This window comes from Dendrobates tinctorius, unplaced genomic scaffold (genome assembly GCF_039654945.1).
Source record: "Dendrobates tinctorius isolate UK_male_01 unplaced genomic scaffold, ASM3965494v1 ptg000022l, whole genome shotgun sequence".
NCBI lineage: Eukaryota > Metazoa > Chordata > Amphibia > Anura > Dendrobatidae > Dendrobates > Dendrobates tinctorius.
Genome location: NW_027361690.1, coordinates 46810612 through 46830264, shown reverse-complemented (window position 1 = coordinate 46830264; position 19653 = coordinate 46810612). Strand labels below are relative to the sequence as shown.

General features: G+C 43.8%; 2 protein-coding genes across 8 annotated transcripts in view; one reads left to right on the top strand and one right to left on the bottom strand.

Annotated features, from left to right (window-relative positions):
• PEX11A (peroxisomal biogenesis factor 11 alpha) overlaps positions 1-19653 on the bottom strand; it is a 246973-nt gene that overhangs the window by 125013 nt on the left and 102307 nt on the right. The gene's annotated exons all lie outside the window — the stretch shown is intronic.
• Positions 1-19653, top strand: part of WDR93 (WD repeat domain 93) — a 97798-nt gene that overhangs the window by 10778 nt on the left and 67367 nt on the right. For both annotated transcript variants that reach the window (XM_073568675.1, XM_073568676.1), the window contains exons 2-5: positions 5826-6178; positions 19014-19209; positions 19311-19375; positions 19451-19529. In XM_073568675.1, the coding sequence (XP_073424776.1) occupies positions 5912-6178; positions 19014-19209; positions 19311-19375; positions 19451-19529 (607 nt within the window). In that variant the 5' untranslated portion in view covers positions 5826-5911. The remainder of the gene's footprint in view (positions 1-5825; positions 6179-19013; positions 19210-19310; positions 19376-19450; positions 19530-19653) is intronic.

Here is a 19653-nt window from a genome sequence, read left to right as displayed (position 1 = left end):
AGCATAATGCAGCCACCCCACAGAGTATAAAGCAGCCTCGCCATACAATATAACGTAACCCCCCATAGAATATAATGAAGCCCCCCTCTTATAGTATAATGCAGCTACCCCACGGAGTATAATGCAGCCACTCCACAGACTATAATGTAACCCCCCCATAGAATATAATACAGCCCCCCCTCATATAGTATAATGCAGCCCCTCCATAGAATATATGGTAGCCCCCTCATAGAGTATATTGCAGCCCCCATAGAATATAATGCAGCCCCTTATATAGTATAATGTAGCCCCTCCATAGAATACAATCTAGCCCTCCTCATATAGTATAATGCAGCCCCCATAGAATATAATGGAGCCCCCTCAATGTATAATGAAGCCCCATACAATATAATCTAGCCCCCTAACAGAATATAATGCAGCCCCCCATGGAATACAATGTAGCCTCCTTATATAGTATAAGGATGCAATCACCCCCTATAGAATATTATAAATATAATAAAGCCCCCCCATAGAATACAATGTAGCCCCAAATAGAATATAATATAGTCCACCTCCCCATAGAAAATAATGCAGCCCCCCATATTATATAACACAGCCTCCCCCATAGAATATAATGTAAAATGTACCCCCCATGGTATATAACACAGCCGCATACTATATAGCCCAACCCCACCATGGTATATAGCCCAGCCCCATTGTATGTATACCAGCCACACATGGTATACAGCCCAGCACCGCATGGTATATATAGCCCAGCCACACATGGTATACCGCCCAGCACCATAGTATATAGCTCCCAGTCCCACATGGTATATATAGCCCAGTGCCACATGGTATATATAGCCCTGCCCCCCACATGGTATGTACAGCCCAGCCCCACATGGTATGTACAGCCCAGCCCCACATGGTATGTACAGCCCAGCCCCACATGGTATATACAGCCCAGCCCCACATGGTATATACAGCCCAGCCCCACATGGTATATACAGCCCAGCCCCACATGATATATACAGCCAAGCACAACATGGTATATACAGCCCAGCCCCCACATGGTATATATAGCCCAGCACCACATGGTGTATATACAGCCCAGCACCACATGGTGTATATACAGCCCAGCACCACATGGTATATACAGCCCAGCACCACATGGTATATACAGCCCAGCATCACATGGTATATACAGCCCAGCCCCACATGGTATATACAGTTGAGCCCCACATGGTATATACAGCCCAGCCGCACATGGTATATATAGCCCAGCCGCACATGGTATATACAGCCCAGCCGCACATGGTATATACAGCCCAGCCGCACATGGTATATACAGCCCAGCCGCACATAGTATACAGCCCAGCCCCACATGGTATATACAGCAAGCCGCACATGGTATATATAGCCCAGCCGCACATAGTATACAGCCCAGCCCCACATGGTATATACAGCCCAGCCCCACATGGTATATACAGCCCAGCCCCACATGGTATATACAGCGCAGCCGCACATGGTATATGCAGCCCAGCCCTACATGGTATATACAGGCCAGCCCCACATGGTATATACAGCCCAGCCTCACATGGTATACGCAGCCCAGCCTCACATGGTATACGCAGCCCAGCCCCACATGGTATTTACAGCTCAGCCCCACATGGTATACACAGCCCAGCCCCACATGGTATACACAGCCCAGCCCCACATGGTATATACAGCCCAGCACCATATTGTATATACAGCCCACCCCCACATGGTATATACAGCCCAGCCCCACATGGTATATATAGCCCAGCCGAAAATGGTATATACAGCCCAGCCCCACATGGTATACACTGCCCAACCCCACATGGTATATACAGCCCAGCCCCACATGGTATATACAGCCCTGCCCCACATGGTATACACAGCCCAGCCCCACATGGTATACACAGCCCAGCCCCACATGGTACATACAGCCCATCCCCATATGGTATATACAGCCCAGCCCCACATGGTATATACAGCCCAGCCCCACATGGTATATACAGCCCAGCCCCACATGGTATATACAGCCCAGCCCCACATGGTATATTGGTATATACAGCCCAGCCCCACATAGTATATACAGCTCAGCCCCACATGGTATATACAGCTCAGCCCCATATGGTACGCACAGCCCAGCCCCACATGGTATATACAGCCCAGCCCCACATGGTATACACAGCCCAGCCCCACATGGTATATACAGCCCAGCCCCACATGTTATATATAGCCCAGCCCCACATGGTATATACAGCCCAGCCCCACATGGTATATACAGCCCAGCCCCACATGGTATATACAGCCCAGCCCCACATGGTATATACAGCCCAGCCCCACATGGTATATACAGCTCAGCCCCACATGGTATATACAGCCCATTCCCACATGGTATATACAGCCCATCCCCACATGGTATACACAGCCCAGCCCCACATGGTATATACAGCTCAGCCCCACATGGTATATACAGCTCAGCCCCACATGGTATAAACAGCCCAGCCCCACATGGTATATATAGCCCAGCCCCACATGGTATACACAGCCCAGCCCCACATGGTATATACAGCTCAGCCCCACATGGTATATACAGCTCAGCCCCACATGGTATAAACAGCCCAGCCCCACATGGTATATATAGCCCAGCCCCACATGGTACACACAGCCCAGCCCCACATGGTACACACAGCCCAGCCCCACATGGTACACACAGCCGAGCCCCACATGGTATATACAGCCCAGCCCCACATGGTATACACAGCCCAGCCCCGCATGGAATATACAGCTCTGCCCCACATGGTACACACAGCCCAGCCCCACATTGTATATACAGCCCAGCCCCACATAGTATATACAGCTCAGCCCCACATGGTATATACAGCTCAGCCCCATATGGTACGCACAGCCCAGCCCCACATGGTATATACAGCCCAGCCCCACATGGTATACACAGCCCAGCCCCACATGGTATATACAGCCCAGCCCCACATGTTATATATAGCCCAGCCCCATATGGTATATACAGCCCAGCCCCACATGGTATATACAGCCCAGCCCCACATGGTATATACAGCCCAGCCCCACATGGTATATACAGCTCAGCCCCACATGGTATATACAGCCCATCCCCCCATGGTATACACAGCCCAGCCCCACATGGTATATACAGCCCAGGCCCACATGGTATATACAGCCCAGCCCCACATGGTATACACAGCCCAGCCCCACATGGTATATACAGCCCAGCCCCACATGGTATACACAGCCCAGCCCCACATGGTATATACAGCCCAGCCGCACATGGTATATACAGGCCAGCCCCACATGGTATATACAGCTCAGCCCCACATGGTATATACAGCTCAGCCCCATATGGTACGCACAGCCCAGCCCCACATGGTATATACAGCCCAGCCCCACATGGTATACACAGCCCAGCCCCACATGGTATATACAGCCCAGCCCCACATGTTATATATAGCCCAGCCCCATATGGTATATACAGCCCAGCCCCACATGGTATATACAGTCCAGCCCCACATGGTATATACAGCCCAGCCCCACATGGTATATACAGCTCAGCCCCACATGGTATATACAGCCCATCCCCACATTGTATACACAGCCCAGCCCCACATGGTATATACAGCCCAGGCCCACATGGTATATACAGCCCAGCCCCACATGGTATACACAGCCCAGCCCCACATGGTATATACAGCCCAGCCCCACATGGTATACACAGCCCAGCCCCACATGGTATATACAGCCCAGCCGCACATGGTATATACAGGCCAGCCCCACATGGTATACACAGCCCAGCCCCACATGGTATATACAGCCCAGCCCCACATGGTATATACAACCTAGCCCCACATGGTATACACAGCCCAATACCACATGGTACATACAGCCCAGCCCCATATGGTATATACAGCCCAGCCCCACATGGTATATACAGCCCAGCCCCACATGGTATATACAGCCCAGCCCCACATGGTATACACAGCCCAGCCCCACATGGTATATACAGCCCAGCCCCACATGGTATATATAGCCCAGCCCCACATGGTATATACAGCCCAGCCGCACATGGTATATATAGCCCAGCCCCACATGGTATACACAGCCCAGCCGCACATGGTATATATAGCCCAGCCACACATAGCATACCCCTCACCCCCGAGAGTGGCACCACAGTCCAGCACCCACAATGATGTACTAAAAAAAAATTAAAAAAAAACCAAAACACTTTCCTCACCTTCTCCTCGTGCCCACGCTGCTCCCGTCTCCAGCGCTGCCTGGCACACAGTGAGAGCGCGATGACGTCATCTCCCACCCGCTGTGTGACACGCAGAGCCGGGAATGATGGGAGAGGGAGCGTCAGCTGACGCTCTCTCCTCCATCATTGCTGTGATGGTGGCGGGGGAAGTCGGCGCCGGGGGCAGGCGGGCCACCCTGCCTCATAGGGGCCCCATAGCGGCGGCATGATGTGCCGCCTGCTGGGGGCCCCTGGGGGAGAGGGGGGCCCTAGGCAGCTGCCTGGTCTGCCTTCCCCTAACGCCGGCCCTGACGTAGTGTGTAGGCTGCATGTAGGGCACAGGTACACGTAGGTTATAGGCTGTCTGTAGGGCACAGGTGCACGGAGGGTGTAGGCAGTATGTAGGGCACAGGTGAGCGAAGGGTGTAGGCTATATGTAGGACACAGGGGCACGGAGGGTGTATGTAGACTACAGGTGCATGTGGGATGTCCGTAAGGTGCAGGTGAACGTGGGGTTTACTGAGGGCACAGGTGTACGGGGCATAGGTGCACGGAGTGTGTACATAGGGCACAGGTGCATGGAGGATGTTCCTATTCTCTTCAATAGCATCTGATCTGCAGCACCCAACACTTAAAGTAGTGGAAACCCCTTTACCCCTTTATGTGATCAAGATAAAACAAAAAAGGCCATGGTAAGACGAGCTATTTATTAGAGAACCATAGAGAGCATAAAAAGATTAAGGATGAAAGTGGAAAGAAAAACAAGAATTGGTATATTCAGCCCTCTATTGCTGGGCAGTGACCTCTAGGGTCAGCAATAAAGTCTCTGTATACCATAGACCAGCAAGGCTCTGATTCATGATCGCCTTTGAAGCTGTTTTTTGTCTATTTTTGTGTGTTTTGTGCCCTTTTTGTGTACACTTGATTTGTTATTCTATTTATGCTATTTTTTAGTCTATTTTATATGTGCTTGTCTGTTTTTTTTCCATTTTGAAATTTGAGTTTAGTGATTCCCAATGTTTTTGACTAATTCATCAATCGCAACTTTTTAAAAAGTAACAAAATTTGGCTCAAGTCCACTACAGGCCCATCTGGTATATTTTTTGAGCACCACAGTATTTTGCCATCATTTTGTGAAACGTGATAGTTTCGTTGCAAATACAGTTGAAAGCAGAAAAAAGTTGCCAAAAACCGCAGCTAATGCCACAAAGCAAAGAGGGAGTGACTTAAACCAAACCGCTGACGATGACGATGACGATGATGGTGATGATGATGATGATGATGATGATGATGAATCGGGGCCTAAATTTCTGCTGTGTTTGAAGTTTGGGAAGGATAAATCCGAGGAGCTCAAACTCTCAGAAATATATCAAGGGCAATCAGCCAAAATGGATGTTAATCTTCCTAGTCAGGTGTGACCACAGAGGAGTTCAGTGTTTTTCTTCCATGCAGAAGCAATTGGCTGGTTTAAGGGAAGGAAAAAGAAGGTAATTAACTTCAGAAAGTTTGTGGTTATATTCTCAATTTGTTACATTTGTGTTTTTTTTCTTAGGTGTTTTGTGAGTAAACAGTTCTTTAATTAATTAGGCAAGGAACCTGGTTACCAATATTTTGCCATCAAGTACCACAGCTTACACTATGCCTGTGTACATAAGAAAGGGGCCTTTAGAAATACCTCCAGGATCTGAGAAAGATTGGGCCAATGAAGAAGAGGAGGAAAAATATTTTCTAAGGGATCCGGAGCAGTCACGAGACCGTCTACCACAGCCATACAGGATGATTGCCAAAGTGGTGGAGTTTCTCGTAGACCAGGCTATTCAGCGGATCAACATACGGCAGCAAAATCAAGAAGAGGAGAAACTCAAGGCGAAACTGAACATCCTCCAGCCAACTGCTGAAATTCACGTAAGGACGGTGACACATGTATCCGCATGTTGATGGGGCATGCTTCAGGGTTTCTATCATCTATATGTGTTTAAGAACTACATGGATCTATATAGGAAGGGGGAAGGGATGTGAGCAAGAAAATTGTATGTGCTGACCCTTATTTAAGAAATTGACCACTAAATGCAGGTGTTATTGCCAGGCTAATAGTACCATAACTGCCCATGATGCCGTTAGTCCTAGTTGGTATAGATGCTGAAATCCATCTATCTTTGCTGATTAAGGCCTAACGTAGAAGTCGTAATAACGGCTGTAGACGTGTCATAGATGCCTGTGCAAGCTGGTTTATGCGTTAAAAAAAGGTTCATGCATATTACTACGCATGAGGCTTCTGCTGCACGCAGGCACAGGCTGGTATTTAAATCAGGTGGCCGATGCCATGTAAATGCTCTCATTGCAACAGAGACCCCTTTCCTCTGCTCCCTGACACATCACTACTAGCCCTGGACCCTCCTCTGCATTGAAGAAGGCATGACATCTGATAAAAAAACAAATAAATCTGGTTATCTGTTTAGTCCGGGCATCGAAATAGAGGAGGTCTCCCTGCAGTATAAGGCAAGGCCACAGAGCTGAAAACGTTATGACACCACACTACATCGTCATCTGTGGCTTTACAGAGGACAAGCTGCCGACCAGCTCTGCTACACGGCGAGATCAGAGTGTCATAAACATGTGTGATAGCACGGAATGTATAACCATAGTGTGCACAGATCTAGCAGAGCTCGGTTTGTGTTCTCTCAAGCTACATCTGGCCACCATATGATTTTACAGTGGTTATGGTTTCGCACTAAATTTAGCCACGTCTCTGCACTCCGACTAAGGCAACATTCAAATCACGTTTTACCTTGCGTTCAGTGGCTCCATTGTGCTTTAGGTCCGAATCCACGCAAAACAGGATGTTTTAACAGGGCTCTGTCATACGTAATTTTTGGCTGTATATGTCTAGTTGAGGGTGGCAGCAAGGCACAGTCAACTACAGTCATATGTAAAAGTTTGGGCACCCCTATTAATGTTAACCTTTTTTCTTAATAGCAATTTTGGTTTTTGCAACAGGTATTTCAGTTTCATATATCTAATAACTGATGGACTCAGTTATATTTCTGGATTCAAATGAGGTTTATTGTACTAACAGAAAATGTGCAATCTGCATTTAAACAAAATTTGACCGGTGCAAAAGTATGGGCACCCTTATCATTTTCTTGATTTGAACACTCCTAACTACTTTTTACTGACTTCCTGAAGCACTAAATTGGTTTTGTAACCTCATTGAGCTTTGAACTTCATAGCCAGGTGTATCAAATCATGAGAAAAGGTATTTAAAGTGGCCACTTGCAAGTCGTTCTCCTATTTGATTCTCCTATGAAGAGTGGCATCATGGACTCCTCAAAACAACTCTCAAATGATCTGAAAATAAAGATTATTCAACATAGCTTTTCAGGGGAAGGATACAAAAAGTTGTCTCAGAGATTTAACCTGTCAGTTTCCACTGTGAGGAACATAGTAAGGAAATGGAAGAACACAGGTACAGTTCTTGTTAAGCCCAGAAGTGGCAGGCCAAGAAAAATATCAGAAAGGCAGAGAAGAAGAATGGTGAGAACTGTCAAGGACAATCCACAGACCACCTCCAAAGACCTGCAGCATCATCTTGCTGCAGATGGTGTCACTGTGCATCGGTCAACAATACAGCGCACTTTGCACAAGGAGAAGCTGTATGGGAGAGTGATGCGAAAGAAGCCGTTTCTGCAAGCACGCCACAAACAGAGTCACCTGAGGTATGCAAAAGCACATTAGAACAAGCCAGTTACATTTTGGAAGAAGGTCCTGTGGACTGATGAAACAAAGATTGAGTTGTTTGGTCATACAAAAAGGCGTTATGCATGCGCTGTATTGTTGACCGATGCACAGTGACACCATCTGCAGCAAGATGATGCTGCAGGTCTTTGGAGGTGGTCTGTGGATTGTCCTTGACTGTTCTCACCATTCTTCTTCTCTGCCTTTTTGATATTTTTCTTGGCCTGCCACTTCTGGGCTTAACAAGAACTGTACCTGTGTTCTTCCATTTCCTTACTATGTTCCTCACAGTGGAAACTGACAGGTTAAATCTCTGAGACAACTTTTTGTATCCTTCCCCTGAAAAGCTATGTTGAATAATCTTTGTTTTCAGATCATTTGAGAGTTGTTTTGAGGAGCCCATGATGCCACTCTTCATAGGAGAATCAAATAGGAGAACTACTTGCAAGTGGCCACTTTAAATACCTTTTCTCATGATTTGATACACCTGGCTATGAAGTTCAAAGCTCAATGAGGTTACAAAACCAATTTAGTGCTTCAGGAAGTCAGTAAAAAGTAGTTAGGAGTGTTCAAATCAAGAAAATGATAAGGGTGCCCATACTTTTGCACCGGTCAAATTTTGTTTAAATGCAGATTGCACATTTTCTGTTAGTACAATAAACCTCATTTGAATCCAGAAATATAACTGAGTCCATCAGTTATTAGATATATGAAACTGAAATAGCTGTTGCAAAAACCAAAATTGTTATAAAGAAAAATGGTTAACATTAATAGGGGTGCCCAAACTTTTACATATGACTGTAAGTCTTGGTGACTGCTTCTAGTATCTGTATATGGCCGAAAACGATGTATGTCAGAGCACACTGTGACTCAGCCGGCATCGTTATAGACAGTGGCCTCGTCATGGCATACGCCTGAATCCTGATTTCGAGGGTTCGGACGTAAGCCCCGATGGAACCAGTGAACCGAGGGTAAAATGTTATGTAAACGCAGCAGCTCTGCATAAAAATGTATCCTATTGTAAGATGTAGCAGAGTCCAGTTTATGCTGCAGTCCTAGAGAAAACCAAAGTAGTGTAAAATAATAGTGTGCAGAGAGAGTCGGGCTTGTCCGCTGTTTCCTATGTGTTAATATAAGGAATTGTGGATTCTCTGCTGTCCAATGTAAAATCACATGTATAAAGTACATAATATATACAGATGTTGCAGAGCTGAACCGGCAAACAATATCACGTTTCCTTTATCACAACAATGTAGCCCCAGAATTAATTGTCAGGTTCACCTTTGCTACATTTATCCAAGCATAATGCAATCTCTATGACTGGACTTTGTTCTACTGTTTTTCTATTTTTCCGCTAACTGTCCTAACCTGAATATCTACTATAAGCAATAATCCTAACTTGAAATAATAAATTTAAAACAACAAAGTAAATGGCAAAACCTTTCTTCAATGTCCTATAATTAGAGAAAATACAAACCCTTATACTATGTGTATGTCTTGTTATCTATTTGCACATAGCAGTAATCCTTCATGTGAGAGAGAGAGATCTAATTGATCCTTCTATATATGCTAAACAAGATCACATCCACATTCACATACAACCCACAACTGCACCCTTACCCTGGTTTCCTTTGTGACAGAATGTCCAATCCTCTCTTGGCAACATGAGAAAGTATATGGTTGCAATGGTCATCAGCTTCCTGTGGCTGGCGTCCTTGGATTTAGAATAAAGTCCTACTGTCAAAAAGGCCTGAGGGTATTCATTTTGGCCAAAACCTACAAGTCCATCTCAAGAACAATTGTTTGTAATCCAACGCCACAGGGGATGTGTACAGAATAGGGATGAGCGAACGTCCTCTGTCATACTTGGATATCACTCCAGTATCTGGGTGCTCGGTTGTGCTTGTTACTCAGCGAGCATTGGGCGCTGCTCTATTAAAAACTTGATTCCCCACTTTGCGTGTCTGGCGCCTGTTACACAGCCACTAAGCATGCTGGGATTGTCCGTGCATCACTGTAATGCTGTAGCCATCTTGGAAGTAGCATTACTGTGATTGGCTGGACGTATGACATCATCAGGGGTATAAAAGGACAGTCTCCACCATGTTCAGCTCACTGACGCCATCGCACAGCTCATGGACACTTCGTATTAAAGGGAGAGAGTTCTTGTCCAGGCCTGGGTGTGCACAGTTTAACTAATCAGAGTCCTTTAGTGTTTCTGATATTTTCAGATTCAGTGCTCACAGACTAAGAAGAAATTGAAAGGCCGGTGGCTGTCAAAACGCAACTGCCGGCCCAAGCACTGCAGTCCATGGGAATTTGCCCGGGGGCCGGAGAAAAGGTCGTCACAGGCTGTAAATGGCCAACGGGCCTCAGGTTCCCCACCCCTGATGTTATGAGCTAATTTTCTGCTCCACCAGCTGGGAGTTCTCCTTCCGTTCTCCCTCTGGTGGTGACGGGAGGTGGTGAGGTTGGTTTGGTTGGTGGTGGTCTGCCGCCTGACGGGGAGGATAGTGATTGGATCTCTGGAGTGTCGGACTGGATGTGAGACAGCCGATGCCTTATCCAGTTGCTGGTGATTCAGTCTGCTTCTCAGGTCTTGGACTTCAGCTCTGCTCCAGTCTTCTCAAGTTAAGTTTGTTTTTGCTAATGTTCACACTTGCTCTTGTTGGTCAACTCAGTTTTTTTGTAGTCAGCCAGCCCGGCTGGGCTGTGCTGAACTTCCACTCTTATTTAGCTGTATTTGCCAATTTGCATTTTTGTCCTTTATTAGATTGGCCTCTTTTTGGCTCTGTCTCAGAATATTTCAGAGTGCTGATTATAGTGGGAGAAGTCTAGTGACTTCAGGGTTAATTTTGTTATCAGAAGTGTTGGACATTATTTTGGGTAGGGTTTTTTGGCAGATTGCAGACAGTATCTTTCCTTTCCTGTCCTTTCAAGTTAGTTTGGCCCCATCGTTTGCTCAGCCTATTTTTCTGCCTTTGTTTGTGTTTTCATCTTGCTTCACCGTCAATACATGTGGGGGGCTGTCTTTCCTTTGGGGTCTGCTCTGGGGGAGTTAGTTTTCCTCTTTTCTTACTTTAGGCTTATTTAGCTCTCCGGTTGTGACAAGGCGTCCAGGGCCATCGTAGGCACGCTCCACGACTGCTGCTAGTTGTGTGTTAAGATCAGGGATCTGCAATCTGCATAGTTACCAATCTCTCTGGTTTTCTGAGACTTAGCGTGTGTTGCTTTTTTTTTCTCCTCGGTGACCCATTCATAACACCCTGGCTAATGTTTATGGGGATGTCTCACCTCTCGCCAGACAGATTGTGTGGGAGGGTCATAAGGATCCGGCCTGTAGTTCTCTGATAGATAAGCCAATTACTGGAGCAGTGACATAGGAAAAAACGTATATGTTCCCTGCGGCCACTCTTTTCCAGTTAGCGCTGCGAGCGGTTGCAGCCATCGCTCATTGCACAGTGACCATGGCTGTAATCACTGCCCGGCACTCTGACAGCTTCTGCTCCACACGCCCTACACACTTACGCTTTGTAAACTGGGCCCCTGGGAGTGATTATAGATGCAGTAACTGTATAGTGTGTCGTGACTGCAGCCACTCCCTGCACCGCCACGTTTACTGGAAATCAGCGGCTGCAGGAAGAATTTAAATGTATTTTCTCCCTGTAATCTCTGCTCCAGTAGGACAGGCAGTCATTGTTTCAACAATGTTTATCTGCAGAATAACCCTTTACCTTCAGGTAAATATCATTTCTGCTCATAATCAGTTCCCTTTAACACCTTAACGACTGATACACATTTTTAACGGCGACAGTTAAGGCTACTTATTCTTCAGCGCTGCTTTTTAACGGTGCTGAGAAATTTGGTTATAGCGCCCCCCAACATCGGAAAATCTCCAGGGTAATGGGAGGCAGCTGAAACCCTGGAGAACATGATCAGGGCCGGTTTTTGCGGTCCCCTGTCACATGATCATGATCGTGAATAACGGCAATAACAAAAAAAGTGTGATTTAAAATTAATTTCTCTCTCCTCGGATATGATCTAACATATCAGATAAGAGAGAAATGGAGTCCCCCGAGTTTCCCCTGGCCTCCGCGTCATCTTCCTGGAGATAAATGCATCGGGTGCTCGGGTATGCACGGAATATTGCGGATCCCTCCATGTTTTTTTAGGGTGTCTAACAGCCACAAAACGTGGGGCAGGGACGCGAGCATGTCACTCGAGCACCCGCGATATTTGGTGCATATCTGAGCACCCGTTGCAAACTAGAGTAGCGAGCACTTGCGCTCAACACTAATGACGACATACTCAATATGTCAACCTAATATGGGCAGCACGGTGTCTCAGTGGTTAGCACTGCTGCCTTGCAACGCTGGAGTCCTGGCTTCGAATCCCACCAAGGACAACATCTGCAAGGAGTTTGTATGTTCTCCCCGTGTTTGTGTGGGTTTCCTCCGGGTTCTCCGGTTTCCTCCCACATTCCAAAGACAAACTGATAGGGAATTTACATTGTGAGCCCCATCAGGGACAGTGTTGAAAATATGTGCAAACTGTAAAGCGCTGCGGAATATGTTAGCGCTATATAAAAATAAAGATTATTAAAGATTATTCAATTCTGTGTCATACCTGTTTGTTCAAAATGCTAACTATACCCATGGATAAAATCCTTGAGGGGTGTGGTTTTCAAAATGGGGTCATTTGTGGGGGGTTTGCACTGTTTATGTTCTTCAGGAGCTCTCCAAAAGTGACATGAAGTCCACTCTTGATTCCAGCTAATTTTACGTTCAAAAAGTCAAATGGCGGTCTTTCCCTTGCAAGCCCTGCTGTGTGCCCAAACAGTGGATTCCCCCACATATGGGTTATCGGCGTACTCAAGAGAAATTGCACAACAAATTTTGTGGTCCATTTTCTCCTGTTACCCTTGAGAAAATAAAAAAAATTCTAAAGTAATTTTTTTGTGAAAAAAGTTAAATGTTATTTTTTCTTCCACATTGCTTCAGTTCTCGTGAAGCAACATAGTTATTAAGGTTGAAGGAAGACTTTAAGTCCATCTAGTTCAACCCATATCCTATCCTAACTTGCCCTAACATGTTGATCCAGAGGAAGGCAAAAAAAAAACCCATGTGGCAAACAGTAAGCTTCACATTGGGGAAAAAAATTCCTTCCCGACTCCACATACGGCAATCAGACTAGCTCCCTGGATCAACGCAATATTATAGAATCTAGTGTATATACCCTATAATAGTATACTTTTCAAGAAAGGCATCCAGTCCCTTCTTAAATTTTATTAGGGAATCACTCATTACAACATCATATGGCAGAGAGTTCCATAGTCTCACTGCTCTTACAGTAAAGAATCCGCGTCTGTGAGTATGCTTAAACCTTCTTTCCTCCAGACGTAGAGGATGCCCCCTTGTCCCCGTCACAGGTCTAAGAGTAAAAAGATCATTAGAAAGGACTTTGTATTGTCCCCGCATATATTTATACATTGTAATAAGATCACCCCTAAGCCTTCGATTTTCCAAACTAAATAACCCCAAGTGTAATAACCTGTCTTAGTATTACAGACCCGCTAGTTCCCTAATAACCTTGGTCGCTCTTCTCTGCACCCGCTCCAGTTCAGCTATGTCTTTCTTATACACCGGAGACCAGAACTGTACACAGTATTCTAAGTGTGGTCGCACTAGTAACTTATATAGAGGTAAAATTATGTTCTCCTCATGAGCATCTATGCCTCTTTTAATGCATCCCATTATTTTATTTGCCTTTGCAGCAGCTGCCTGACACTGGCCACTAAATGTGAGTTTATCGTCCACTCATACACCCAGGTCTTTTTCAGTGACAGTTTTGCCCAGTGTTTTACAAGTAAGCACATAATTATACATCTTGTTCATTCTAGCCAAGTGCATAACCTTACATTTATCCCCATTAAAGCTCATTTGCCATTTATCAGCCCAAGCTTCTAGTTTACATAAATCCTCCTGTATTATAAAATTATCCTCCTCTGTATTGATTACCCTGCAGAGTTTAGTGTCATCTGCAAATATTGAAATTCTACTCTCTATGCCCCCTACAAGGTCATTAATAAATATGTTAAAAAGAAGCGGGCCCAAAACTGACCCCTGTGGTACCCCACTGCTAACCATGACCCAGTCCGAGTGTGCTCAATTAATAACAACCCTTTGTTTCCTATCCCTGAGCCAGCTCTTAACCTACCTACACATATTTTCCCCTATCCCCATTGTTCTCATTTTATGTATCAACCTTTTGTGTGGCACCGTATCAAAAGCTTTTGAAAAGTCTATGTACACCACGTCCACTGCATTCCCTTGGTCCAGTCCTGAACTTACCTCTTCATAAAAGCTTATCAGATTAGTCTGACAGGAACGGTTCCTCGTAAACCCATGTTGATGTTGGGTCATGAGGTTATTCTTCTTGAGATACTCCAGTATAGTATCTCTTAGAAAACCCTCCAGGATTTTACCCACAGTTGAGGTTAAACTTATTGGCCTATAATTTCAAAGTTCAGTTTTTGTCCCCTTTTTGAATATTGGCACCATATTTGCTATACGCCAGTGCTGTGGTACAGACCCGTTATTATGGAATCTTTAAAGATTAAAAATAATGGTCTATCTATGACTGTACTTAATTCCTGCAGTACTCGGGGGTGTATCCCATCCGGGCAACGGAAGGGTTAATAAACTTCTTGAATGTGGTTTTGAGCACCTTGGGGGAAGGTGCAGTTTTTTGAATGGTTGTCATTTTGGGGTATTTCCTTTCATATAGACCCGTCAAAGTCACTTCAAATGTGATGTGGTCCTTAAAAAAATGGTTTTGTAAATTTTTGTAGGAACAATGAGAAATCGCTGGTCAACTTTTAACCCTTATAGCGTCCTATCAAAACAAAAATTTTCCAAATTTATGCTGATATAAAGTGGACTCGTGGGAAATGTTATTTATGAACTATTTTGTGTGACATAACTTTTTTTTTCCTTTTTTTTCTTAAATAAATGTAAGTCATATTTAAGACATTTTACCACTACCATGAAGTACAATATGTCACAAAAAAATAGTCTCAGAATCAGTGGGATCCGTTGAAATGTTCCAGAGTTATTCCCACATAAAGTGACAGTGGTCAGAATTGCAAAATTTGGCCTGGTCATTAAGGTCAAAATTGGCTCCGTCACTAAGGGGTTAAGGGGACTCTCTCAACACAGAATGACTGTTCAAACCAAGTACAGGTGCTCCGTCCATCATGGCCTGGACAAACATTTAACTGCACCTTCCCACCTGCTTGTTTTCCATCTATCTGTATCCTTCTCTGGTTCTATAAAGCCAGAGCTGTCGATCAAAGAAAAAGCAGGGTGGGGGTGGGAAGTTGCACTTAAAAATTTGGCCACGTCAAGGGTGCACCAAGTGAGTGTCTATACTTTGAACAATCATTCTGTGCTGACAGTCCTTTTAAATATTAGTAGATGTGTTTTAAAAATGTAACGGATCCGCATAATGAGGCTCTCTGGAGTGGCAATACACATACAGCCCATTAGAGAATGAAAGGAACGGTGGTCGGCCATCCAACCTGCCGCTCCATATTGTAATGGGGATAAAAGTTCCCCGTTTCTGTCAAACAAAACAGGTCCCAGCGGTTGGACCCTCATCGATCTGTAAGTTATAACCTATCCTGGTAGGTGATGTCTTCACTCACTGGACAACCCCATTGATATGATAAAGGTATAGCACTACTGTTATTATTTCGAGGCAAATCAGTCACATTTTGCACCCTGGGATAAAAGCAAAATGAACAAATACCCTGCAGTAAGTAAATCGTAATAATACATGTAAATAACCACGACACCACCGCGACAAGGTGTACCCACTCAGGATGGTCCTATCACAAAAGTAAAGCCTCTCCTTGTTTAAACACATGTCCTTAGAAGATCCCTACGTTTTACACTGTTATCAACCTGTCTTCCTGCTCAATTTTTGGTGTTGCTTTAGTTTTTTGTACTTTGTACATGCAGGGAAGGACTTCTAATTTTTTTGGGCTGTGTATTTAGTTTTTATAGCTTTCCACAGTCAGGTTTTTAAACCCTCAGACTTGGGTCCTTCTCTGCCCGCATCTATAGAGGCCGGCTGGCTCATAGAGAGGTTTTACTTTAGGGATAGGACCATCCTCATTGGGTTCACCTTGTTGCGGTGGGATGGCTTTTACGCTTTATTGATCAAAACAGTGTCAACTAAGCACCATGTTATTTACTTGTAGTATTACTCTTTACTTACTGCAGGGTATTTGTTCATACTGTTTTTAGTCTAGGTTATGTTTGTTAATGTTCACAGTGTGAATGTATACAGTGCATACACATTACACTTATATCAACATGTGTTCCAGCTCAATTTTTGGTATAGATTTTGCAATCTAGAGTGCCGTATTATTAGGTGCATGTCTGTAGGGTGAAGTTCTTTGTGGAAGGGTCCTTTTACTCTAGGAAATAATCTGCACATCAGTGTCAATAACCGATATACTGTATCGATTTACAGAAAGTGCAAACAGTGTGGGGATGAAAGATCATTATTTCAAATGGCCCCTATGTAATTTGCATATTTGGGCTGTATACCCGCTGATTACATAGCATGATGTGCTGACAACTAGCATTAAAGATGTAAGTTGCTGATATAACAAGTTTTTGCTCATTGGTTGGCTGATTGCCGGCATGTTTATGTGGGCAGTGATCGACATTCGCTCAGTCAATCATCGGCCTGTGTAAAAGGGCATTATAAAGAAAGCAACCATAACAAGCCGTTATTGGAGACACCTGCTGTCACCCCTGAAATGTCAGCTTTTAAGTGCAGTTAGATTTTGGCTTTTACTGAGCACGGTAGTAATGTTCTGCTTGTGTGATTTGTCATAAATATATAATATCCAATGGATTGCGTTTTTCTTTATTAACCAGATAAAGGGAATCTGTCACCAGCATTTTGCTACCCCATCTAAGAGGAAAATATCATAATATTATATATTGCCTAATAAAGGCGGCATTTCCAATAAATTCATAAATCATACGAAAGAAACAAAGCGGAAACTATATGCCATAAAAATAGAATTTTATTATAAATCAATTAAAAAACACTCAAATGCAATGTAATATTTTTCGGGGCAATAAATGCGAAAAGACAAAGGCCTATAAATCAGGTACAATCAATTTCATGAAAAAATATATGCACATATAGTAATTCAATAATCTATACTGTATATGGAGCTTTCCTTATATATAAAGCAAGCTTCCTGAAGGGATAGTTCCTAAAATGTGCAGATAACAAGGATTATATCAAAAATTCTTTACATGCAAAGTCCGCAAAAAGCCACAATCAAAAAGTGGCAACAATATATATATACTCTTCAAAATATGCGCTGTACAAAGATAAGTAAAGTGCGCCAAAAAAATAAGTTTGTGTTTAAATTGCCTACATGAATCATGGCATACAGCAGTAGAGAAAATCCTCCATCCCTAATAAATGCAAATACTTAATCCTGAGCATAGTGCAGTAAGCAAATAGGCTAAGAGGAGAGGCATAATGCAGTCATAAAAGCCAAAAAGCTAAAGTAAACCAAGGAGAAAGAGGGGAGAGGAAAGGGTTAAGAGCTGCTGCTGCTGCTAGGCGGCAGATACTGTACCTGGATGGCCAAAGCACCCCTTGACACATGTTTCGCAATGAAGCTTTATCTAAAGATATTGCACAATCCTTTAGATAAAGCTTCATTGCGAAACACGTGTCAAGGGGTGCTTCAGCCATCCAGGTACAGTATCTGCCGCCTAGCAGCAGCAGCAGCTCTTAACCCTTTCCTCTCCACTCTTTCTCCTTGGTTTACTTTAGCTTTTTGGCTTTTATGACTGCATTATGCCTCTCCTCTTAGCCTATTTGCTTACTGCACTATGCTCAGGATTAAGTATTTGCATTTATTAGGGATGGAGGATTTGCTCTACTGCTGTATGCCATGATTCATGTAGGCAATTTAAATACTAACTTATTTTTTGGCGCACATTACTTATCTTTGTACAGTGCATATTTTGAAAAGTATATATATATTGTTGCCACTTTTTGATTATGGCTTTTTGCAGACTTTGCATGTAAAGAATTTTTGATATAATTCTTGTTATCTGCACATTTTTAGGAACTATCCCTTGGGGAAGCTTGTTTTATATATAGTAAAAGCTCCACATATGGACTATTGAATTACTATATTGATTATGGCTTTTTGTGGCCTTTGCATGTAACGAATTTTTGATATAATCCTTGTTATCTGCACATTTTAGGAACTATCCCTCCGGGAAGCTTGCTTTATATATAAGGAAAGCTCCATATATAGATTATTGAATTACTATATGTGCATATATTTTTTCATGAAATTGACTGTACCTGATTTATAGGCCTTTGTCTTTTTGCATTTCTATTGCATTGCATTTCAGTGCTTTTAAATTGATTTATAATAAAATTCTATAGTTTTTTTGGCATATAGCTTCCGCTTTGTTTTTTTCGTATGATTTACCCATCTAAGAGGAGCAAAATGTTAGCAAAGAGACCCCCGATTCCAACGATGTGTCACTTACTGAGCTATCATTTTGATAAAAACATTGATTTATCTGTTGCGGATCTAGCAGGTCTCTGAATACTGAGCTCTGTATAACCCCGCCCACACCACTGATTGACAGCTTTCCGCTCATGCACAATGTACACAGAAAGCTGACAATCAGTGGAGGGGATGGGGTTGAAAAGAACTCATGAATATGGAGGAATACATGACAGCAGGTTTACTAGTCCTCTAATGATATCATCTCCTGATATCAGATAAAACTGATTTTATAAAACCTATAACAAGTAACCCAGTAAGTAATAAGTCGCTGGAATCAGGGTCTCTGCCCCTACATCATGTTGCTCTCAGACTAGGTGGAAAAAAACCTGGTGACAGATTCCCTTTTAACTTTTTATTCTTTTTGTGCTTTGTTAGGTGTCCAAAAGAGTTAATTGTATGGCCGTTGGAGGATCATATTTATTTATTGGTCTTTCCGGGGGACTGAAAGTGTACGCCCTCGCTGATCACGACTGGATTTGTGGTTGGGAAGCCAATAAAGTAGAGGTGTGCACCCTCACGGTGTGCGCAGTGCAAGATCAAGTCTACTTCCTTGGCACAGTGGATGACATGGGTAAGGCATGGGAATTGCCAGGGGCATTCTGCACGTCATTTTCATTCAGGTGGATGGACGGTTGTGTACGTTATATAATGTTCTGCTCTCTTCTTCTCTAGGTATCGCGCGTCTCTTTTATTTTTCTGATGAAAACCTTAGTTTTCTGAAGACCTTCAATGAGCCGGTAGGAGCTGTTTTTTAATTTTTGTGTCAGGGGTGATTATACTCCATAATTGTATGTGTAATCCTTTTTTTACAGGAAGATGTCAGTAAGAGGACCAACTGCATCATGTTTCAGCTGTCCCACGGAGGTGCTTATGCTGGCATTCTTTTAGAAGGTGGGCACAGTGTAAAAATGATTTGACTTTTAGTGTTAAGTTTTTTGCACGGCTGTCACAATAAACATTTTCTGCTCTGTAAAGACTTTGTAATGTTTTTGTGTTATTGCTAAATTCATCTTAA